The 24,915-nt window shown below is 34.2% G+C and overlaps 3 protein-coding genes across 7 annotated transcripts in view; 1 reads left to right on the top strand and 2 right to left on the bottom strand.

The window, feature by feature from the left end:
• Positions 1-5,338: 5,338 nt before the first annotated feature.
• LOC117216636 (arf-GAP with coiled-coil, ANK repeat and PH domain-containing protein 2) lies at positions 5,339-12,410 on the bottom strand. Its single transcript, XM_033463516.1, has 12 exons — positions 12,162-12,410; positions 11,930-11,987; positions 11,550-11,608; positions 10,864-11,037; positions 10,105-10,749; positions 9,794-9,973; positions 9,604-9,710; positions 9,345-9,528; positions 8,365-9,247; positions 8,209-8,308; positions 8,006-8,126; positions 5,339-7,938 (listed from the first exon to the last, which is right to left on the bottom strand). The coding sequence occupies exons 1-12, from the start codon at positions 12,212-12,214 to the stop codon at positions 7,770-7,772; spliced, it is 2,733 nt and encodes a 910-aa protein (XP_033319407.1). The 5' UTR covers positions 12,215-12,410; the 3' UTR covers positions 5,339-7,769.
• On the top strand, positions 9,293-17,111 carry LOC117216637 (COP9 signalosome complex subunit 7b). 5 transcript variants are annotated; one of them, XM_033463522.1, is made up of 4 exons: positions 9,293-9,311; positions 13,020-13,674; positions 13,744-13,918; positions 15,855-17,111. In XM_033463522.1, the coding sequence occupies exons 2-4, from the start codon at positions 13,027-13,029 to the stop codon at positions 15,902-15,904; spliced, it is 873 nt and encodes a 290-aa protein (XP_033319413.1). In that variant the 5' UTR covers positions 9,293-9,311; positions 13,020-13,026; the 3' UTR covers positions 15,905-17,111. The 5 variants fall into 5 exon arrangements, with proteins under 5 accessions (XP_033319413.1, XP_033319408.1, XP_033319414.1 ...); XM_033463517.1 differs by lacking the exon at positions 9,293-9,311 and adding an exon at positions 12,433-12,733; XM_033463523.1 differs by lacking the exons at positions 9,293-9,311; positions 15,855-17,111 and adding exons at positions 12,776-12,807; positions 13,981-15,438.
• LOC117216635 overlaps positions 16,726-24,915 on the bottom strand; it is a 176,719-nt gene continuing 168,529 nt past the window's right edge. Inside the window, exons 10-15 of the mRNA XM_033463515.1 lie at positions 24,550-24,708; positions 23,437-23,603; positions 22,106-22,482; positions 21,092-21,243; positions 20,801-21,008; positions 16,726-19,099 (exon numbers count right to left, since the gene is read on the bottom strand). Of these exons, the coding sequence (XP_033319406.1) occupies positions 18,894-19,099; positions 20,801-21,008; positions 21,092-21,243; positions 22,106-22,482; positions 23,437-23,603; positions 24,550-24,708 (1,269 nt within the window). The 3' untranslated portion in view covers positions 16,726-18,893. The remainder of the gene's footprint in view (positions 19,100-20,800; positions 21,009-21,091; positions 21,244-22,105; positions 22,483-23,436; positions 23,604-24,549; positions 24,709-24,915) is intronic.

Here is a 24,915-nt window from a genome sequence, read left to right on the forward strand (position 1 = left end):
TATGCATTAAAAAATTTATTATTTACGATGATCAATTTATTATATACAATACTTTGTTAACATTGAACACGCGTGATTTATAACAAATTTCTCCTCCATTAGCATGCTTGATAACTGACGATAGATCAATTACAGTTGTAGCAACTTGATAAAATCTTCTTTTCATGCAAAACAATACAGCGTGTAATAAATCGAGCAATGTTAAAGAAAACGGCGAAAAGTTCAGATCATCGACGCGATCTTCGTGTTATTAAATCGCGTCTCTTGTTTCGTAAACTAATTTCTTTCTAATAAATTGGTGACGAACGAATTCACATTAAACGTGTGACGTCCGATCGAACAGATTGGCAACAGATGTTCACACGTGGAATGTTCGCTATGCGGAGATCACAGCGAATGACTTTAACAAGGATCAATCGATCGCTATTGGGTTAACGGCTCGGCAGCGCGAAATTGCTAGATCGAATCTGCCTCTAGCAACGATAATGCGAATCGCGAGCGTGAATCGCGAATTCCGACGATCTCTTCTCCACCTGATCGTACCTTTCCTTTCCTTTTTATATTATAAGTCTCCGTATTCAACAGGTCACCATAATTTAAGATAAGCAAAAATGAAAACCGCGTCGAAAATAATGTCGAAAATATCAAAATGATCGATGTGTATACACACAGTGTGCACCCTTGTTCAAAAGTAGGATGACATTTGCCATTTTCAATCGTGTTTGAAATATATAAATTGCCAGTATTAAATCACCCATCGCTTCCAAATTTTCTACAGAATAAATAATCAAATTATGTACATTCTGAATCTTTGAAATCTCTGAATTATAATATGTTATTAACCTTCATAAATTTATTACTCGCTTTCGATGGAATTTTTCATAATTTTTTACAAACATTTGTCGTAATCAAGCAAGTGTTCTCGTATTTTTAAACGCGAGTGTAACAAAACGGTATGCGTTCGCATGTAAGAAAATTCGAAGGAGATGATTTTTCATTAAATCACAGGTGGATCGAACGCGGTCATCGGCGTAGGTGTGTATCGTTATCATTGTCGCACGTTCGTTCCCCCGATTTCTGAGAAACCTGGCCTAAATTCGAGAGGCCCTAAAAACACCTAAAAATAGTTTCATAAGACGGTTGCGTCTGGGGATTCTGGATGTTATAAATCTGTTCGCTTCTTCCCTTTCTCCTCCCGGTTTTCTCTTTCGCGGCCTCTTCTAACGAGAATTGAATTTATAAGTGGCGAAACATCGAACGTGTTTCCCTCTGCCGTTGTTCCACCTTTCCTCTTTTCCATCGTAAGTCATCTTTCCTACTTCACATGTATCGCGCCTCGTTGACCGTCGATAGTTCAACATAAACCTTTTTCATGATCCAAATTAAGGGCTAAGGTGTGAAATGATATAGAAAAGTATGAAGTAGTTAGCACATTTTCCCTAAATAGAAAAATATATTAAAAATAGTAGATACTTTTCAGAAGATCGCCGTACAAATTGGGAACGTAAAGAAAATGTTCATGATTCAAAGAGAATTTCTTCGGTATCTTCAGATTTCATAAAATTGTAGGATTTGTACAGGAAAAAAATTGCGATAAGAAGAAATATAATCGAATCCTTGAAATTTTCCTTCGTAAGCGATAGTAAAAAATATAATTTAATAACGTAAATTGAGTGAAAAGAAAGTTTCAAACAAAATGTTGCGTTAATGCGATATTGGTCCTGAATGGATTAAGTAAAAAAGAAAAATTCTTTTTTCTAAACTACTTGTCTGAATTATTGCAAACATAAAGATTTATTACAACAAACCAATTGACCTTCAATTTGTAAAATTTACTTGCAAACTTTTATCTTTTTTTATTATCAACATTGTTACTATCGTACAAGAGAATCTTTGAAAGTTATAATTCACAATGTACAAACTTGTACACACAAATGTAGAAGAGATCTTTGTGTAAAAGGTATTTGTCAAAAAAAGACTATTGTTTCTCACTAATTAAATCTATTTTTTCACTTGGACGTAAGGATCGATCGAAAAACTTGCTTTTCTCTGGATACTGAAGGTATGGATCGAAGAGAGAGCCGACGAAAGGAGCATAGGGAAACAGAGTTGTTTTGTCGCGACCGGTGTCGAGTACGAGGAACCCAGAATTTCGTAAGCCAGCCAGACAGTGTGTGATTAGTAGGGTGAGTAAGCGATACTAATTTCGTCGATCGACCAGACGTCGGACTTTACGGTTCATTCTAATCTTCTACGCAGCCAGTTCCATTCGGCGGAGAATCTACGCACTTCGCGTTATATCGAGAACGCAAGAAATGTCCACATACATAAATATATTTCGACGCCCACATCGAGGTCTTTTTCCTTCGGTGAAAAATCGCTAGATGAAAAGAATGTTGCCGCTATAACTCGAGATTGATCGTTGATCCTTTTGATCAGACTGGGCAAAGTCTTCTACGCTGGAATAATTAGAGGATTTATCATTCCAAAGATCCGAAGAATTTTTCTCTACCATTAGATAGTCTCGTAAGTAAGATAAGATTTTTATAAGAGTTTGAAATTAACACGATGGAACTCGTTAGAATAGACGTTTTATAAAAGGAAATTACAGTTATGGTAAATTTGAAGGTAAAAGCGTTAAATAATTAGTAGAGACTCAAACTTAAAAAACTTTCGAGTGAAATAAGGGTTGAATAAAACATTAATTACTTTTTGCCAAATACAGATATTGAGAAATTTTTTAAGAAAACCTACTATTATTTATTCCCTTTTAATATTAACCCTTTGCATTGCATAAATATTAAGGATGTTGATAATATATAAATTGTTATTTAGTTCCACTAATTCTACTAATAAACAATTTTTTCTATTGTGTATAAATAAAAATCCATTTTTGAAACATAACTTTCGTTTCTAAAAAGTGTCAAAGTCGTTAATTCTGTTGTATATCAAAAATATTTCAAAAAGGATTAAGAAGTATTCGGAAGTAAACTAGCGGAAGAAACCACAGGCAAATTAAGTGAAATGATATGCAAAAGCAAAAGATTCGCGTAACAATCGTTTAACGTGTATTATGTATAACTAAATAGCTACGCCTTGCTAGCGATTCTCTTCTGTGCATGATTAAGTTCGTCGGTTCGGTTTTTATTGTTGATTTCGACGCGAAGCTAGTAAGCATAAAGCCGACAGGGAAATAAAAAGAAGAAAAAAGTTCGTTCGTGGCCCATGGCCAATCTCAATTGTAGTCGTGCTGAAACTTTTTGCAGGAGGCTTGATTTATGACACGGCTTCAAACCAAAAGAGGCCCGCGGCCTTATCAATGCTATAATTCATACTTTCTTTCATGGTGTCGTAAAAAATAAATTACACCGATGGATGCATCGTATCGGTTAGTTTTGCCGGTTCGCTGTTTAACAATTCGAAAGGAACCCCTTGGTTATCAATGCAAATTCCCTTTCCATTCTTCCCTTTTTCTCTCTCTCTCTCTTTTTCTCTGTAATTTTCCCCTAGACTGTGTGTGAAAAGAAACGTATAAATATATATTCTCTCGGCTAACCTTAGAACTATTGTTCCAAGAGCGAACGTGCAAGTTAGTAAGTGGGTTCATTTTTACCGTGCAATCAATTTCTTCTTTGGGTTGCCTTCTTGGAAGTCCACGATCGGAGTAAGTCATTTCGCGGCTCGTCTCGCGGAGCCTTGAAGGTTGCTGGGTCGTTCAGGGCTAATTTGTAATTCCGGTGACGTTGGTTTTCTTCAAAGAACGGATCGTGAAAGTGGCCGTGCTAAATTAATGATCGGGCCGGCCGCTTGTTCGTATCTGTCAGTAGAATTAGTGGTGCTGGCTAAGCGTGGAATGACATATGCAAACTCTCGAGGCCGCAATCGTTCGAAATAGGAGCTCTTCTAGGCATCGTAGACTGCCTGCCGCCATAGTTACAGATGGATAGAATCGTGCATCATTATCATGCTCTTCGAGCGAGAATCGGATCGCGGATTTCCTTACAAACACTCTATCCTCTATCTTTCTTTATTAGAAATCAACACTTTGATATTTTCATCTTTTAATTGGACTTATCTTTGTGCATCGTATGCGATTTTCACTTTATGCGTTTTCTTCCATTAGAACTGGAATTTTCTATCCGTCATTTCTTTCACATACGTAGCAATTTTTTTTTATCGTATATTTAAAAAGTTGAATTTTATGAAGCGTAAATTATCACGTTCTCGTCGTGAGGCTCGGTAGTGAGCAAAAGGGAGAGAATGAAAGAAATGCGTGAACACAGTGGATCAATGGCGTGAAGAGATTGCATACTTGTCCCAATGCGTGCGATTGATACATTGACAAACAACGTGCTTTATCAGTCAACGAGAAGGGCACGTTCTACCAATGAGACTACGTTTCTTCTTATCATTGCTATCATCCTCGAGCCAATCCACGGTTGGTGATCGACAACGGCCGAGATGTTTTCATATTTTCAAGCCAATGAATAGGCAGAAGATCACTGTGCAACTGCGATGGCTGACCATAGTTTCCACTTTCTATGCTGAATACATTTTTTCCAATTAATTTGCAACAAATTGCCTAACCAGTTTCGATTATTCGAAAAAACTGAAGATTACAGTAGAAATTTTCCTTCTTAGTAATTATCTACGTATAATTTCAGTGGCAATCTTGACAAATTAGAAATCAGCATTTTTAATAGCTACATAATTAATTTTTGACGGATAGAGATAATTAATGGATAATTACGTTTTCGATGAACGATCTGTTTATTGAGATTTTGGTATTTAAAGAAACGCTTCACGCGATGACGTATTTTGTACGTTTTATCTTTACGGAATACGTAAATACACAAATGCTAGCAACGAAAAGTGGAGCATTCACATGTAAGATAGAAAAATTGGTGATAAATTAGTTTGGGCATTCGTGGACGAATGTGTGTGAACACACAGTGATAACTATACAGCGATAGGGTATTGACCCGTTTGGATTAATTTACGCAACTTGGCAAGAGAGCAACGCGTAAATTATGCGTACACGATGCATAAGCGTTTCTTTCGTTTAATGGGGGATTTATCAATCTACGGTTCATAAATTGCGCCGTAATTTCGATCGTTTTCACAACAAATAAAGCGTTGCGTAAGTTCCTTCTATTCACACAAAATTTGATAAAATAACGGAAAGAATTGAAAGATTGTGCTTAATTGCAACGCGCGTTCGTGAAAGATATAGATTTTTTCTAAACATCTTTTCTCCTTTCTCCTGCTTTCTTTCTCGATTTGCGTAATATTTGTAACGTCAAGTTACGAGGATAAGGATTATTAAAAAGAATACGTATACTTGCATAATCACTGCTTTATGACGTAAAGTTTGTGTATAAGTATGATACATGAATTAGACTGTTTACAATTTTATTACAATGTCGCGCAGCAGAGAAACCATACTGTTTGTTTAACTTGCCTATAGACGTATGTACCGCGGAATTATTGTAACAACGTTTCGCAATTAGGCAGTAACTGGTGACGATTCTACAATAATCGACAACGTTTCAACAAATAGAAGATTCTACAATTAAGAAATTATACGATTAATGATATTAGATTTCTAGAAAAGAAATTGTCATCTTGGAAGACGTTTTTTATTCGTAATGGAAACAATTTGTAATATCGTTATTTTCCTTTAGTTTAAACGTCCTCCCTTTCTGTCAATTGTACGTATAAAACGGGTAAAAAAAAGAACTAAGTACAAAGTACAAGTACTAGAATTAATTTTTTCATACGAAAAGAATTTTTATAATATATGAAAATTCGAGTAATAAAAAATCATTCGTAACAAAGCGTAGAAAAACGCACAGTCACGAAATCGAAAGATTTCTTTTTTTTTTCTTAAAATTACTTTGCGTTGTAAAAACAACAAGTAATAAAATACTAGTATATCGTAGATTAAAAAATAGATTATAGAAGAGTTTTGTTGCTGCTATTCGCTTGTGCAACGATGAGTATCTCATTTCGTTAGAATTATGCTTACGCCACTGTAGTCTTGTTTCTTAATTAAAAAAGATTCTTATATCGAATAATCGAATACCAGATTCGAAACAGAAACTATGGTAATACTATATCAAATAAAAAAATATATCAAACCTGAAAATCATTCGCCCATCGTTTTCATAAAAGCTCTCGTCGAAAGAAGTTTTACAAAGCTATGTCAATGATCACAACATTGTACCATTGAATCGTAACTATCAATAAAGCCTCTCTACTTAAACAATGAAAAAATATTCAACAATGATTGGTATTGTTTCTTTTTTTTCAATTCTTATATAAATTTCTTTTTTCTATTACGTACAAGTAGACTGAAAATCATGCATTACTCTATAAATTTCTCATAAATACTGTTCAACATAGTTAGTTATATAGTATTAAAATATGCACAAAAGGAAGCATAACTTATTCGTTGTACAAGTCACAAACAAAGAACACTAATTCAACCGTCCTAAATGGATAAAACGCAGCAAGCAGAATGAAATTGAACCTGTTATAAACATGTTATAAATGCAAATACTTTTTATATGTTTCTTTAAATAATGTTTCTCGAGTGTTAACTTTAGAGGATTTGCACAAGTAAAGCATTTGTTCAAGAATTAACATCAGATAGCGATCAGATCTACAAGTTTGTATGTACAAATGATTAATTTTTGGCAACAAATTCGATATATATATATAATATGGAACTATATAGAATTATTGTTATTCTATTTTGGTAATCTAATAGGTGCAGTTTACAATTTTTTATAAATGTAACTATTAGATAAACTACATAATTCTATGTATTTATAATGTCACAATTAAATCGATGCTAATTATATAGCATCGAAATCACTACTTTTAATTAAAAAAAGAAAAAGAAAGAATAAGTTTCTTAGTACCAGTCGCACATACATCGCTGGTAGTGTTAAGTATATAAAAACAGATATATGTATAAAATTGTTCTTCCACCGCTAGACCATATCATATCGAAAACGCGTCGGCCATTAACTTTTTCATAATGTAGAATTTAAAACTACTTTGTCACGTATCTTTCGTATCACATAAACGATATATAAATATTTACTTAGTAATACAATTTACACTTTGCCATAGGTATTCGTAAAAGTTTTTCAAATTCCAGGTTGCATTTATGCTATATGGTATATCTGTTGTGAAATTTGTTTAAATCTGTAAGATCGTCTTTAAAATATATACAGAGCGCGCGCACAAATTATTATCGCGACATTTCTTTCTGTATATTTGGTAGGAAACCAGGAGGGAAGGTATACAAAAAGATTGGCATCTTAATATTTTATCACTGGACAGCGTAAATTTCCCGTGTAAGCAAAATATAATATTTTCTTCTTTCTTCTCTCTCTCTCTCTCTCTGTCTCTCTCGCGCGCGCGCAGTACATGTGATACTTCTCTAGCTATGTGTTGTTTTCTCTTTTTCTTTAATAGGAATACAAAATGCTAATAAATTTCAATAAACCTTTGTCGCACAGAGATCAAAGTTTAAAAGGTACGACTTCCACGGTGTTGTCTTTGTTTCTCGTTTTCGATTGTTTATATCGTAAAGCTTCGGATCACGTTCTTCGTACTTACTTCATTACTCATTAATCAACTTTATTACCCTGCAAGGAACTGAAAGACGACATTTTCGATGTACCGCACTCCTTCTTCTCCTTCCGTTGTAGCCTGCTTTTTAGATTTTGCAAATAAACTTTGCACGTTCTTAAACCTCATTCGGGCGGTTGCGACGGATTGTTACTTTCATTTCGTCGTTGCAGTCGTTCTGGATGAGAGCAAGCTAGCTGGCTGAAGTCGCGAACGACGTCGTTGAAAGTTTCATCGCCGCTGATTCCGATCTCCGAGTCTTTCATCTCTTCGTTTAGAAGACCAAGTCTCAATCTGAAACATACATAAAATGAAATTACAATGAAATTTCCTTAATAAAATAAATTTACTTCGCACTTACAACGTAACAATGTCCGCATTAGCTTCTTTTACAGCTATTGACAGTGGCTTTACACCACTTTCATCTTCGATGTGTTGATCGGCGCGATGTTTTAATAACAAACATACTTGGGCAGTATGGCCTAGATATTTTAAACAAATAACCAAATTTATAGTAAACTTCTTAAAATATAGAATTTATTACAAACAGGAAAAGATATATACCTAATTCTGTAGCCAAGTACAGTGGTGTTTTCCCATCAGCATCTTGACAATTAATACGTGCTCCATTCAGAATCAGATATTCACAAGACATCACAGAACCCTGTATTAGACAAAATTAAATTATCAAAGAATTTAGACAACAATTTGTATACTTACACTTATAATTGCCTGATGCAGAGCGTTTCTTCCTCTGTCGTTAACATTCGTCCATGACTTATCAGCACCAGCTGCCAAAGCTGCACACATCACAGGAAGATTGTGTGCCGCAGCAGCTTTGTAAAGAAGCATCTCGGGATGCAAATTCTCGATATCCTCCTCGTCTGTGAACTCTTCATCTTCGCCGGCAGTCGAATCTTGGTCAGAACTTAATTCTAAGCTATTATCGATCGTTGGCTTTGGTAAATCGCATCCGAACATTAACACGTCGGATTCTATTTTACACTGTTTTTCCGTTCCCGCGTCTTTATTCTCAAACGTATCTTTCACATCAGATACCTCTGTGCTTAAGGACACTTCGCTTTTTATCGACAGGCTATTCTCCGAATTGCTCGTGGCAATCGTATTGTCCTTGATTTCAGGAATAAGAAGTTCGTTCTCGATGTTCGATTCCGTATTGCTATCGACAGCCTTAGGATTACTTTCGTTTATGTCGCTACGTGGCCGTGCTAAAATTTTCCCATACAGTGTAGAATCATTCTTTAGATCCATATTCGTGCTGTCGTCCGAGCTTAATGAATTTCTCTCGGTTTTCTTCGCTTTATCGACCGAACTCAAACTTTCGATCGATGTATATTTGCTGTCGTCAGAGCTCGTCGAATGATGACCCTCTTTTACGGATGATAACGTTGTTGTTTTGTTGCGGTTAGCGCTATCGATTTTGTCGCAACTCCGCGGTCGACGACGCAATTTACGGACACTCCATTTGCGAAAATGCATTTTATCGCGACTCGTGTGTTGCCCAGACGAGATCATGTTGCTTAAAGGCTTCACGAATTTACGCTCTACATATTTCGCTCTTATCCAAGCTTCACGTATATTACTGTCAATTTACAACAAACATTCAGCTATATACTTTGATCAGATTTATTACTTTTGGCAGAAGAGTGAGTATTGCTTTTTATACTAGTGTTACGTACCCATTGCATTTTGGAGTAGCTCTAATAATATTAGAAGGTATTGGTAGAGCTTCATAAACATTATTCACTACAGTGTTTCCAAGCTCTGCCATTACTTTTAGTATCTCTGGTTCCCAGTCATCTAACGTCAGAGAACGAACTTTACTATAATGAACCCCTAAACTTCTATGCACTCCAGAGCATTCTGAAAAGAAAGAATTGTTGAAAGAAAGTTTTGAAGAAAATTTAATTATCATTATCGTGAAAAAGTGATTTATACCTATGCAAAGTGTAATTCCAAGATTGATACTGGCCCATCTTGGATTAGCACCACCACAATCACAGCAAGTATCATTTCCAGCAATTTTTAGGATTTGCTCCCAGACTCTATACAAAACAAAATTAATTATGATATTTTAAAAATATGGTTTAAATTGAATTAATTATTCAGTACAGTTTTTGATATATACCTTGATTTCGGTTTTGTCTGTTGCCTGTTCGATCCTCTAACATTTTGTGACTGTGATTCTCGTATGCTAACTATAGTACCAGCACCCATACCTCTTTGAATGGCAGCACCAATCGCTTGCTGCATGGCAGTTACCCATGCTAAATAAGCTTCTTCGCTATCAGCTTGTAATATGTGACTTCTATAAGTTAAATTTATTCTTTAAAGTTATTTAATTCAATAAAGCATCTAAATAGAAAATTCATGACTGTATAACCATAAAATAATCTATCACTATATCAAATTGTATTATGATTACTAATGACTGCTCACTTTGTAGGACTTAATACTTCGAAACAATTTCTTCTATCACAGTCAACTACTGGTTTCACAGTGCAAAGACGAAGATCTTCTTCCATAATAGTGAAATCATTATCACCAGTCCTTTTTCTATATACTAGTTGATGGTCTCTTAAACAAAACCACCTTCTGTTCCACGTTTTAAATGCATTACTAGTGCGTTTAAAGAGGTAGCCTTCCATCTTAGGATTACTAGGTACTGGAGAAGGTATTAAGTCTCTATTCGTAACGTAAATATGCCGATTTTCCATTTCTTTCTCGAGTTTTACGGAATCGGCCCTCATTTTAATTAAGTTCTCCCCGAGATCTTTCAGAAATGGATCCAAATCTTGCGCTAGATCGCTACCTTGATGGTAATAAGTAATACACGCATTCATATAATTAAGTAGGGTACCCAATATTTCATGTCGCTTACGCGCTTGTATCATCGTTAAAGAATGAATATAATCCAAAGCTGTATGCCGGAAACAGGATCTCGTAGCTGATAAAATATTTGAAGTTTCTTCATACTCTGCCGGTCTGGACTTTGGAACTTGGGAATTTCGGTTTAATGCTATATCTAAGTCTGCAGAGATTTTTTCAAAGTAATGGCGAGATTCTTTCACCCTCTTAATGTCACTAAAAAATAATAAGAATGTTATATAAGAACAATAAGAATATTAAGAATGTTACATGTGTATACAGATAAATATGTAGATTACATATGATTATGTAATTAATTAGTTAAATTACCTTTTGATGAATGAGTTAAGATCTTTAATTACTGTCCTAGATGCTTGATCTAATAAAATAGTATGAAACTTGTTCATTTCTTGTAAAGCATGAATTAGTTTATTGAGTAAGGCCATTATCTCTGAATCATCAGTAAAGTAAAGAGATAATTCCCACAGGCTATTGGCAAATTGGCTGGAAACAAAACAATGCATACAGTAATTTTTTAATATCTTTTTAAATAAATAGATTAGAAAAATTCTAAATAGAAATAGAGTCATCACATAAATTAAATATCAACATTAAGGGTAATTTGTTATATTAAAAAGTATTTAAAATAATACAAAAATGTTTGTTTTACAAAAAAATATTTTTATTTGAACATAATATAAAAGATCAATAGGAAGTGCATAATCCCTGAGCAGCAAGTGTTTCATCTGTATCACTGTATATGTTAAACTGGCTACCATATGTATGAGTCATTCTCAACAGAGCTGTAATTCATATGTTTCCTGACTCTTCTCTATTGCTTGGTATCACCCTCTTCCATTTTATCATTGAATATATTTCACTTGAAACGATCAGTAGTTCCTTAATGACATATTTTATACAACCAATCAAATATTTATGGCTCTGTTATAAGATTCTATTAACCATGATGTAACTCCAATTCATTAATTACATATAATTTACAAATCATAACATACCTTTGCTGTCCTACAAAAAGTTTTCCAGTGTCAATCATCTGGCTACAGTTTTTTAACACCTGTAAAGATTTTTATTTTTAGCTTTTCTCAGAAAATAGATGATTATCACAATAATTCTTTTGATAGCTATGAGATTGCTTATGTAACATAGTCTACTACAATGTAATTGACAATGCAGGAAACTACTGTCAAAATAGATTGACAGTTAAAATTATTACATTTAAATTCCCTTAGTAATTTATAGTATCAATAATTTATTTTGGAGTAATACGAAATAACATAACCTTTTTACATTACTATAAATAATATAATATGGCTAGAAAAAACTTTCATATCTTTTTCACCTCATTTCTCTTTTTTTATAAATTATTTATGAATACCTTGTCTAATTTTTGTTCGAGTAGATCAACGTTTGCCTCTACTTCCTCGATGCAGGATCTACGAAATAAGAAAGTAATATTCGCAAGATACTTATTTTTATTAATCAAACGCATTATCAATGTGGTGCATTAAGTGATATTATTCGAAGTTGCGCGTGCATGGAGTGCAACAGAGTAGAGCACACTAAGCAAACACAGAGATAGAAGCGTAGATTTTTCAAGTGATTCTCACCGAAACTTTGGCGTGTCTCGCAAACATTCCTCGAACTCGATTAAAGGCTTCATTTTGTACTATCCGTTGCCAGGAATTTTCAAGCGCAGTATCGTCCGACGAACTGCAATCTTGAAATTTTTCCGTTCACTATTTCCCATCAAACAGCACGATCATTTGGAAAGACTATTAACATAAACCGTTCGCATTCGCGGAGAACAACACATTCCCCTCTCTTCTGTCAAACAGAGTACAACACATTGAAGTTATCCCAAGCACGAGCCAGTGTTTGTCAGTACTGGCAACATCCACGTAAAACGAAATAACTTCGCAAAGAACGTATTGATTCTCTCTTGAAATATGTTGGGTCAAGTTTTTTCTTTCAATGATTCTTCTGTATAATATTTTGTCGTTATCCATTCTTCATTCGCCTTTTTCGTAAGACAATAGTTCGTAGAGATCGTCATCTGGTGAAAGTACCATTTCCTTTTCTGTGGTACGACTTGCACGATTGTATTTACATACATGCTTGCTCACTTCCGAAAGCATATACGATAGGGAAAGTCATTCGATATTTGTAAACATCGAACAAAGTAAGTTCACCTTATGTAATGAACGTGTGCTCTGTTTAAATTTTCTTGATTAACGAAATGGCTTTTGAATCTCGGTAATAATATTAGAGCGAAGAGTATATGAAAATTGAGCAGTTTCTAACCTATCATATATAATGTTACTTTTAAGTCTGAATGGATTACAAATCTATAAATAGACACTTTATAAGTCTGTGGTTATAGTAATGGATTTTTCTTGGTTATTTTTAGGAGATTTGTTAGGTACCAACACGTTGGTTTATTCCATTGATTAATGTTTATTCAACAGGTTCAATATGACTGCTGGAACTACCACAGAAAAGTCAACTAGCAATCCTTTGGAGCAATTTGTATTGTTAGCAAAAACTGCCAAAGGAGCAGCTGCCATAGAGCTTATTAAGCAAGCGGTAGAGACACCAGGAGTGCATGTATTTGGAGAGTTATTAGATATGCCTAATATCAAAGAATTAGAGAATGGACCTTATGTTCAATATTGGAATACTCTGAATTTATTTGCCTATGGGACTTATAAAGAATATTTAGAAAATAAAGATAAGGTTTTAGAATTGACTGCCACTCAAAAGAAAAAGCTCCAACATCTGACCATTGTAACATTAGCCACAAAGTCCAGATGCATACCATATTCTTTATTATTGGAAGAGTTAGATATAAAAAATGTTAGAGATTTAGAGGACTTAATAATAGAAGCGATCTATGCAGACATAATACATGGTAAATTAGACCAAAAAAATTCACAGTTAGAGGTGGATTATGCTGGTTTAGGACGCGATGTTAGGCCTGACGATACAGGTGTTGTGGCTGAGACATTAGCTGCTTGGGGTCAGGCTTGTGATACAGTGTTAGCATGTATCGAGGAACAAGTCACAAGAGCTAACGTAGAAAAACAAAAGGCTACTTATCACAAAGAAAGGATACAGAGAGATGTAAGTAACATGTACTCTGATAAAATACAAATGCTTGTGCTGATAAATTTCTATTTTTTCTGTTGTTAGATTGCTAACATAAAGAAGTCACTTGCTGCGCAAGCTGGAGGTGGTGGTGTGCAGGAAGCTGATATGGCCGGAGGCAGTTCTGGATCTGCAGGAAGCGAATCAAGCAGGGAAGCATTGTCAGCTCCACCGGATGCAAAGAAGAAGCAACAAAAGGTCAAAGGTATTAAAGGCAGTGGTAAGTTCTGGAAGACAATTCAGTAATCTTTTATTATACAAAATGTATCTCATCGATGATAGGATTGTAGTTGTTACATGTAATCTGCATTAAAACCCTTGCAAGCCTATGTAAAACTGCGATAAACAATGATGGTAATACAATTAAGAAGCACCATTGTGAACAAAGGGAAAAGTTCATTGTCATATTTTGGCATACCATACCAGATTCTAGATGGATTGAATTTTCATTAATTTTAAAAGAGAATCTTGTAAATATATGTAATGAGATATGGCATTATAAGTCACTGTTATGTTTGTTTAATGATATTTATATGAAGATTTTGTTACATTAAAGTTGCAAATTTTTTCTGAATTGTCGTTTATATTATGTGTTAGAGAAAATCGAAAGAAAGTGGGAGAGGGTAATATATAAACAAATTTATTCGTTCTTTTTAAAGTAATAACTTGAGTTAACAGATGCGAGGATAAGGTAACTTAAATATTTGAGACGGAACGAAGGAAAATTATAAATTTATTTGTACGTTGTACCTGGCTTTAGGTTTCGAATCGGTATTATTAATAAATTTTATATTTTATCATTGACATTCTTGGAAGACTAAGTATATTTTAATTTAGCGACTTTGTGTTAGAAAAGTAATTCAGTCATTATTATTAAATAGTATAAGAATTTTTCATTGTATAATCGCAAATTCTCTATTTTACTGCACACTAGATTAGCTGTGGTTAAGAAATTAAAATTATTGTCAAAGAAAATTACCGAGCATTATTGAGTAAATCGTTTTAAACACGTACTTGCAACTAAACTTAATATCGAATTAGTAATCTATTGTCAGCGATTCAAAGCAGACAAATGTAAATCGCGAACGAAACCATGTCACATGATACATGGAGAAACACAATTGTGATCGTCCTCACATCGATACCTTAAAAAATGAGAGAAAATGACGAACATTCTCTTATATGAAAGAAAAAGAAAGGTACTTTTATAACGAATGAGCTTTCAAATTTTTGTAAAACGTATAGCATGTACGAGAGTTTTTTTTAGTCAGGCCAAAGATTTTATATTTTGCGTTTTAAGGTGTGAATGATAACGAAACAGGGATTTGACAAATTTTATAGGTAAGTCTGATAGCTGTTGCAATGAATCTGCATATCTGTTATTGTACCGTGCCTACACAGAATATTGTCATCATTGGATGACGTTAGAATTCAGTGTGATGAATTGCTTAAATGTGTCTCATACAGTATTAATCGTTTTCATCGTCTCTGTTAACATTCGTATTGTCTTTTTTCTTCTTCCCTACAAAGACGATATATAACGTAGCCGTCACGAGAGGTGATGAAGTGTAACTAGTCGGATCGATCATTGTTATTAAAAAAAGTAAGAGAAAAGGGAAGGTTGTGTGTTTAGGAGGATGTAAACGGTATACGAACGACACGTTGCTTAGTGAACAAGAAATGTCAGTCGAATTACAAAACGTTGTAATTGCTAATGGAATAAAAAGATAATTTATTTTAGCGAGGTTTTTCTATTTCTCTGCACCCTTTAACGCCTTTCCTTCACGTCTGTGTGCTACAAGTGATCGTAAGGCTTAAAATAAATTTGGTTCGTAATATATTCCCTTTGTAGATGTATTTACTTAGCGTAGGAGTAAATAGGAGTTTAAAATAGATAATAGTATCAATATCAGTTTCCCGTTTCGATTTATGGGAATTTTCCTTATTTTTACACTTTTCATTATTCGTAGATAAGCTTTTTGTATCTAGCTTATTGGAAATAAATGCTACCGGAAATCATGGTAAAGTTTTATTCTGTCCTAGAGTGGGCGTTTGTTTAACAGTAGAAAATCTTAATTTATCCTGTTTTTCTCACAATGTAACAATGTGTATAATAGGTGCAAGTCACAAATGATACGCCTAATGGGGATTTTCAGGATCCACTAATCCGGTAAGGCACCATGAACTGAACGATGAGCCAAATTGAGAAGTTCATCTTAGGTGAAACCTCGTGGCATATCACCAACTCGATCTTGGATTCTATCTGTCTGTCTGTCTGTCTGTCTGTATCCACGTCATTATACGTACAGTGCATCTTTTTCTCTGTAACCTTTTTGTACTTTTTGAGAAATAAAACAGATCCTAAAAATTAACACGTCATTATTGTAAAGCCTCGTTCAAATTGGTCAAGTTAGTTGAAATCAAGTCGTTTGAATTCAAGTAACCTGACTTCAAATGGATATCTAAAGGAATATTGCGTTGAAGAGAGTGATTGTTATTGTTAATGTCAAACGTTAACGAGATATAATAAAAATATTATATGTGAAATATGGTTTAATACAAAGTTTGAACAAATTTGATTTTGGGAACCAATATAAGTAAGTACGAAATTGAAAATATAATTATTATCATTCCTTTCAAGTTAAGGAATAATTTAAAGAGTCTCAGCTTTTCTTGAAACTTTAACGCATATTTAAAATCGAAGAAAATGATATGTTTGCATTGTTAAAATATTTCAAATTATTCGAAACCAAGTGGCTTGATTGACAAAGTCCAGTGAAGAGATATAAAAGAATATTTCAAGTCAAGAAAATAACGGGTTGATACTAGTAACGAAGTTTCTAGTTACTTGAATTAAATTGCTCGAATTCAGATAACTTGGCTTATCCGACCAAGGCTGAAAATGGGCCCAGTGCTCATGGAAATCAAAAGTTGAATATAACCGTGCCTAACAAGCTTTCTTTACTAAATTCAGGGACAAAAGGAACAAGATAATATGAATGGATAAAATAATTTCCACGATCGTGATTTTATTTCGACGACTGTTTTTCTTTCTCGTTATCTTTCGATCATTTCAACGAATACATACATACAATTTAATGTAACATCATGTAAATTTGTGTCTTTCTACTGCAGTGTTCGTACGTATTTAAAATATCCTTAAATCGTAAATAGTTCGCGCGAACTAGTTTAGAGTCCTCTTTCTTTCTTTCTCGACATTGTCATTGCATTGCATCGTAAAATTCTTCAACGCGTGACATTTTAACCTTGTATTCGAAGTCTTAACTCTTATGGAATTAATTACGGCTAAATTGGTTCCGTACGAACTAATGTTTTCGTTTTCATAATTTAATACTTAACGGTATCGTCTTTATGTACCTACAATCACATATTTTCAATGTATTTACATACTCTCAAATCAAATACAATCGTTCGAACAACAGTCAAAATACATTTACGTTCCACGTATTTGTATCATATATATAGCGATTACGCTTTCATTTGTCCAGAATTTCTTTATTCAATGAAATTGTTAATTAACTCCAACACTCGGCTATCTGTTAAACTTTTTATCTTATCAAGCATCGTTGTTGAATATGATTTTGCTTTTTTAAAGAAACACAGGGTCAGTGCCAAACGATGGATACTGGGCTTATTTGTATCCAAAGTACGACACGTAAAACACCCTTTTCGATTCTATAAAAATTCAAAACGTTTACAAATCTTTTATACACACGCGCGGGAATAGGTCGACGCTATATAAAACGGTTCAGAACGAATTGTTTGAAGTAGTCGACAACTCTTATTTCTTGAATAATTAACGCTATCGAAAAACAACTACGTACACGAGTTAAATTGGATATGTTTATCGTATGACCGCGACTCTACGAAAAGGAGTTCTTAACGTATGTATGTACATTAGAGTGTCTACGAAACATATGTTTCATCGTTGGTTTGCTTAGATTTTCTCTTTCGTTATGTAGAGATCAAGCGTTAACGTTAGATTAAAATTAGGGCGACTAGATGTTACGAGAAAACGTTTCGCGATGTTTCCGATCGATACGCAATCTTTGCATCGTTTTTTTTTTCTAATTCTACGTGTAGCAATTCCTATAGTCTGCAGAGAAAATATCGAAAAAAAGAAGAAACGATTATCTAAGGGTCTACGTTCGTACAGTCACACTTGGAAATTCTTTTTTTAAGGATATTGTTAGCTGTTAGCTTCGAATCGTGTAATTATCCTTTCGAATGACCCATGTGTGTGTGTTATTTCATTGAATATTTACAGAGAGAAATTTATATACAGAACAATCGACGAATAATATTCTCGAACGATTAGCGTTTCTTTTGTCTTTACTTATTTTTTTTTAATATTTTTCTTACAAAAATTCTTAATAGAAGATCGTTTAGATGTAATCGTATTTGGCAACGATATTTTCTACATACGTAACCTGCTTCCTCTTCTTTTATACACAATAACGAATTCGACTAACGATATTTACAATATTTCAATTAATTCAATTAACAGATAAATGGTTCGTGTTAATGTGCACAAACGTTATGAAATGATAGTGTATGTACAAAATAGATTTATGTATCTCACGTGATTATTACGTGTATTACGCTATGATCACAGAAGAAACCAGAGCAGTTTTTAAAACGCCACTTAACAATTGATCATGATCGATAATTATGCGTCTGGCACGGTGCAATTTGTTGCATCTAGCGCTTTCGTGATCTCGTGTATTTATGGTAATTAACAAAATCGATGTTCCCAATTTCTTAAATACCCTTCGAATGTCGTTTCGTTCCATATGTTTTATCCTGTTTCTCGATAATTTAATTCCATTTGAGATACTTTCTTTTTTTTCGCTAACAGCATCGTCCATACACGAGACGAATTTTCAATATCGTTTATAATTCGTTTTGAACGTATGGTAGCAGAATTTATACGATATTTTTTGCACATTCATCTTCATCCAGCCGTAACATCGTTCAAAGCGTAGCCTTAAAGAGAATTTAAACGTACGATGCGTATCGATATCGATATGATGAAGCACGTTCAGTCGTATTTACAAAATATCGAGACGTCATATTTGTTAATATCATTTTGCGTCCCTTCAAACTACCACGGGTTTTTTTGAAATTGGTTTCAAAGTCGCCGGCAAAATTGCTGATTCTATGGAAACTTGATGCTATAATGAAACCTCACTCTGATTTACTGGCCCGTTTCCTATTCGCGCGTTGTTATTCAATTGTTTCGTTGTTGTGGTACTTTCCTTCGATTCTTTGCTTGATATCACTGCATTCGAATCTTTGTCGTTATTGGTAGTAGTCTGAGTGGATCGGGAAACGACAGGGGGTGATGGTTTGCCATTTTTCTGATCCTTCAGCTCGTAATCTATAAACAAGTATATCTTTTAATTGAGGGATTTATAACAAAAACGATCGTTATCAGATTTGTAAAATTTAAGCTCATAATTAGATTGCAGACATTTATACAAATCCATAATTGTATAAACCCATATGGAAAAATAGAACTTAAGCGGAAATTTGTTTTGACTATTAAATATATTATTTAACGAGTATCGCACTTTGGACATCTTATAACGTTTTGCATATTATGTGCGCATTTTTGCTTCTTTAAATTTTCCATAGAAAATCCCTATAAAACCAAGACAATAATACATTCAAATACGCAGTCAGAAACGAGACTCGTATGATGGAATTAATATTATACAAAATAATTTCTATTCTGATTGAAATTAGACCGATTGAAAATTGACCAGTTCTACGAAAATAGTCCTTGTCGTGATTCTACAATTTCATGATTTAATTAGATACATTTCTTCTGCGATATCATTGCAAACACATGATATGATGTAATACGATGAGTATTTTGAAACAAAAATTTGAAATTTATTATGCTAGAGCTTCTCTTTTCCGGACGAAAAGTAAACGTAGACAAAGATAGTTTTTGTTACTAGGATCTTAATTAATTTGCACAAAGAATAAAAATGTTTAAGTTTAATGTAGGGAACAGTTTGGTGTGTTTATGAGAATATATAAAGAACGTTACGCGTTATAAAAAATAATTTTTTAAGCTTAGTAGTTTTTAAAAAACTGTTCTAGGCAGCCGGTTGTCTAATTAAAAATCTTTGTTGATAATTAAATGCTTTCCTCGGGAAATGTAATGTATTAGAGTGTATACTCTAAAAAAAATTAAAGAAACGTATTTTTTTGAAAAATATTAAACCATTTAGAGGAATTATTTCGTAAAAGACTTTAACGTTGAAGCGAAAATTTGTTAAAATTATTAATTTTGTGATATATTGTTATGTGAACATAGGATTTGTTTGAATTTAAGTAATCTCTCTTAAACTAATAGATTTTTAAATGTGTTTGGTGCTTGCTGAAATGTCTGTAATTATGAGAAAGATTGTGCATGAATTATTGAAGCTTTTAAAAACAATATTAGAGAGAAACAGATCACCTAGATAAAAAGAAAATAGATTGAGTCTATCAAAAAGTTTATTAAGAGGTAGCCGTAGAAAGTAAGGAAGAATATAGAATTATATCAGAATATCGGATCAGAATGATACAAGAAATTATTTTTTTGAAAGAATTTTGTGGTTCGCTCGTGATAAAGTTAAAGAAAATCAACTTATTGTTAGTTTAAGGAGCCTAACAATCGTCAGTTAGTAACTGTTGTTTCTTTCACATCAAAAGAACTTTAGCTCCGCTTGAAGCTCGAAAGAAAAATAACAAATTTACAGAGTTTTGACAAACTGTAATTTATCAATTTATTTCAAATTACTTTTACACAACAGAGTTGATTACTGAATAATTTGTACGAGGCTTTAGCCTTAAGAAAGAAGAATCGATTAATCAAGTAATTAGTTTTCCTCAGCATCTCGACACGAGAAGACGTGTAATTCACACGATGGAAAGAATTCTAAGTTCTTGAAGAAACTGTTCTCTTCAAATATTGAATTTTTACAAGAAAGCGTTAATCTTCTCAGAAATGAAAGAATCTAACAATATGGTTTTCTCCAATTTCTCAAATCATCTCACAATAATATTTCAAGTCGAGGATACTCACATTCGCTTTGAGTCGAGCAGTCTATAGTAGTGGCGATGTGTTTCTTGACAGCTTTATTCTGGTCGCAGGTAGCCGCAGTCAATGTAACTGGCGCTATCATGCTAGAAGCGTTGGTAGCCGTGACTGCAGAACTTTTCGTCGTGCTGTATCTGGCTGGCATCATACTTTGACGCACGTTCCTGTCCGGTCGTATTAAAATGATGTATAACTGTCGGAAAGTAACGTAATGTTAAAGTTTGCAGCTCATTATACATCTTAAATTTTGTCGCAGTAAATCGTCAACTGAATTACCTTAGGACTGAAGAGACACGCTATAGTTACGGATGCGGATAAGCTTATAGTGACTGACATCGAGGTGATTCTCAACGCGACATTGTTTCCAGTTCCAAAATACAGCGGCACGAAAGCCAGCCATATCACACACGTAGTATACATCGTAAAACCTACAGAGGAAACATGTATAAATTTGTGCATACGTATGCAAATTTATTTATGCAACGGAATATTTATTTGTCAGCAGTCAGCAGTTTTTGAGCACAAAAGAGAATTCTAAACCAGCAACGTTACTCACATTGTTTCGTCTCACGATTCTCATAGATCCAAGTGAACTATTCTCATTAATGTCTCAAGATTCTGTGTGCGTTCAAGAGCATTCTACAAAAGGAGGCTGAAGTTTATGATTCAAGGGAAGTTCAATGTTTTAGACGCGGACTTATCGCTCGAACCCTCGCGCTTGAGTTATATTCCAACTTGCAGTCTTAAAGCCTTTCAGACCTAAATTTTGCGAGAGTACCCGGTTGCGCCGCTAATAAAATTTTCTGTCGGGAAATATTGCGCGTCTAGCTTTAACGAGTTCTGTAAAAGGTTGACATAGTTCTACGGTGGAATTTAAAGACGTCAGACTTCGATATCACTATGGAGATTCGATACAAAATGGAAAAGGCTTGATGCATTCGTTGCTACAAAAATGTGATCATGTCAAAAATTGTAAAATTTTTTGATTAAATTATACGTTTTAATTGAAGCGATTCAATGTGCTTCGGTAGCAGTGAAAGGATTAAACACAATGGATGGTAGACAAATTTGAAATTTTGAAGACTTTCAGAAATGTCTTTATTCTAAGAAATCTGTAATATTTGCGTCACTATACTGCCCATTGTTTTTTTTTTTTTTCGATTTTCTAAGTTTCTCATTGAAACGCACAGAAGTAAAAAGTTATGAAGGAGTTAGACGCAATGGTTGGTCTACAGGTTTGAACAGGTATACACAGTATACACGGCAATGCTCAAACATATATATACTCACCGATGTGTTTGCTCTCGTTAAAAGCTTCTGGGATTTTTCTGGTAAGAACAGCGTACACGGTGCAAACGACGATCAACATGATAGGATAGGCGAAGGCGATCATGTAACTGGCATCAATGTAACTGTTACAAACGAGCAAATTGTCTTCTCTGGTTGGATAATGATGCATCGCTTTAGCTGGATCGATTATCATCCAGACACCGTTAACTAAAATTTGTACGAAGACTAAACCGGAACAAATGATTAGTTGTGATCGTGGAGATATGAAAGATGGTCTCTTGGCGCTGTGTTTGCTCGCATTGAAGATCCTCGATATTCGATTTGTCTTCGTTAAGAGCGCAGCGTAGACGACAGTGAAACAGAAACCAGCGGCAAATCTGTGAAACGATAGTTTCGTCTCTAGTAGTTCCTGTGACGTAGGTTTACGTACAAGTTATCCTTTTTGGTACATACACGATCAATTCACCGTAATCATATTTCATTATTTACTGGGATACGTGAGTGATAGTAAATTTTGATAAAATTGGATAAAATTTTATTTTCTTCTCGAATAGACAAAAGAACATTGAAATTCTTTGTTTTTTTTTTCTTAGTGGACAAGAGAATTTTGAAGCTTTTTATCTTCTCTAAAATATCGAGAGTGCTTTGTTGAATCATTTGAGGTTTTTCTAAATGGAACTACATAGTATTTTATTACAATACAGTATGTATCGGTTTCATCTATATGCACTGTTAAATTTATTGTATTAAACAGGTCAGTATCTTTAAACTGAATTCTATGCTTAAAATGCTTGAATTCTCTGCTCAGGCTATTCTGATCAGTTGACTTTTATTCGAATGTAATATTTCCTGGAAATTATCCTCTCCTTTCTGGTGTATTAGAATATTTATCGAGGTCGAGATGCAAGTCGAACATTTGTTGAAATTATATGCTACTCAAATTTCGAATAAACGATACTTTCCAAACGATCATAATAGCCTGATCATCATTGTAACAAATGTCATTTAATACAAATAAAACAGAAGTTTTTCGAGTACGACCTCTTTGAACTTTGACCTCTAAATAGATTTGCCGACGTGCTTTATATCCTTCTTTTGATTCCCCGTAATTGAACCGAATTTAATTCACTTTCACCCATGAAATGTGGTCCCTCGATTTTATTAGCTTTGCAGGTATCGATCATGCATTCCCGTTTCCCGGTTAATGTCAATTTGCCGGCTCTGTGGCCGACTCGTTTCTACGGGGAATTGAATTTTTTCGTCGGCAGCAAGTCGCTTCTTGCTGAAGGAAATATGGGCTACGCTTTGTTCTAGGATCTTTAACCCCTTACCTTTGAATGCCACAAACGATGTCCGTCGGTCTGAGAACAAGCGTGAACGTAACGAGATAACAAAGCAGAATGCCGGATAGTAGGACGTATGATAGCTCGCGACCAGATGCACGAACTACTGGTGTGTCGTTGTGCTTCAGAAATACGCCGCAGACGCACAAAGTTATCTGTCGACAGAGAGACGTTCGTGTTTTTTTATATTGGCGTTTGCTTTTATTCAAATCTTTATTGGTTTGAGCTATGAGGAATTTGATGGATATGGATATTTGATGGTTAAAGCGTTCATTTTAAGAGAAAAAGACAAGAAAGGAAGAGAAAGGTGAGGAGAGAAAAAAGAATGGATGAAAAGGGAAAAGAAGTTAAAGGGGAAGGAAGTGGAAGGAAAAGAAGAGACGAGAAGAGAAGAAAGAACAGAAAATACAAAAGGTGATAAAAAGAGAAGGGAAAAAGGAAAAGGAACGTAAGAGAACAGAGAAGATATTAGGAGCCTGTCTGGACTTAGATTTATTTGACTTGAAGATATGAGAATATTTTTCACTATTAAATCTTCTTTATTTATAATGCAAAATATATAGATCCCAATTATTCTGATAAAAAATAAAAAGAGCGGAAAGATATCTTACAGTAAAATAGATTTGGATCAATATTTTTGGATCATCGTTACTTTGGATCTCGAGAATGAATATATAAAATATGAATACGTCAATGGTTGCTCCCATATCGTTCATATAATGTGTTTTCAAGATAACCTTAATTCTCAATGTGCAACTTCGTGCTACCATTTTGATATTTGCAAAATAATTCGAGCAATGAAATAACGGGATCGATAATGCAAATAGTTTTTGTGGCAGCAGTTTTATCGTAAACTGTCGACTAACCTAATCCACTGTTGTTGAAATTGCATATTACGCAGTTGAACAGTCGACTGATGATTATTTTATCGTGTGTATACTGTAGATTGCAGCATGTAATGTTTTTAGAACAAATGATCTTTATCAGGAAACTTTTTCTTTGCTACCCTAGTTCTTATCTTTCCTTTAATTTTCTCTGTAAGCTATTCGTTTATATTTTCCTTCGTAAATATATTATTTCTCATTTAATAAAATTACTTACTAGAATTCCTGTAGCAGAGAAAGACATTGCCCCTATCGCCCATCCGCTTTCTGGTCGTAGGAATTCCTCGGGGATATCACGGCAAGCAGAATGCATGTCGTCAGGTACTGTACCTTGACGACAAGGAATACATTGGTTCTCGTCTATTGGATGTCGTATCTGTTTAACAGACATTCAAATTTCACGAAAAACTCGCCCAAGGCAGCTCCGTGCTATATTTATTCTAGTGGCTGCTCGAGAGGTAGAACGCTTAAAGAGAAAGTTCCTTTTAGAGATTCAAAGAGGCGATCTTCTACGTTGCATCGAAGTCGTACGTTGTCTGTTAAGTTATCCACGAAGAACGAATGCGCGAATGACGTTTTAAGT

The sequence above is a fragment of the Bombus bifarius genome, unplaced genomic scaffold (genome assembly GCF_011952205.1).
Source record: "Bombus bifarius isolate JDL3187 unplaced genomic scaffold, Bbif_JDL3187 scf7180000010271, whole genome shotgun sequence".
NCBI classification, from domain to species: domain Eukaryota; kingdom Metazoa; phylum Arthropoda; class Insecta; order Hymenoptera; family Apidae; genus Bombus; species Bombus bifarius.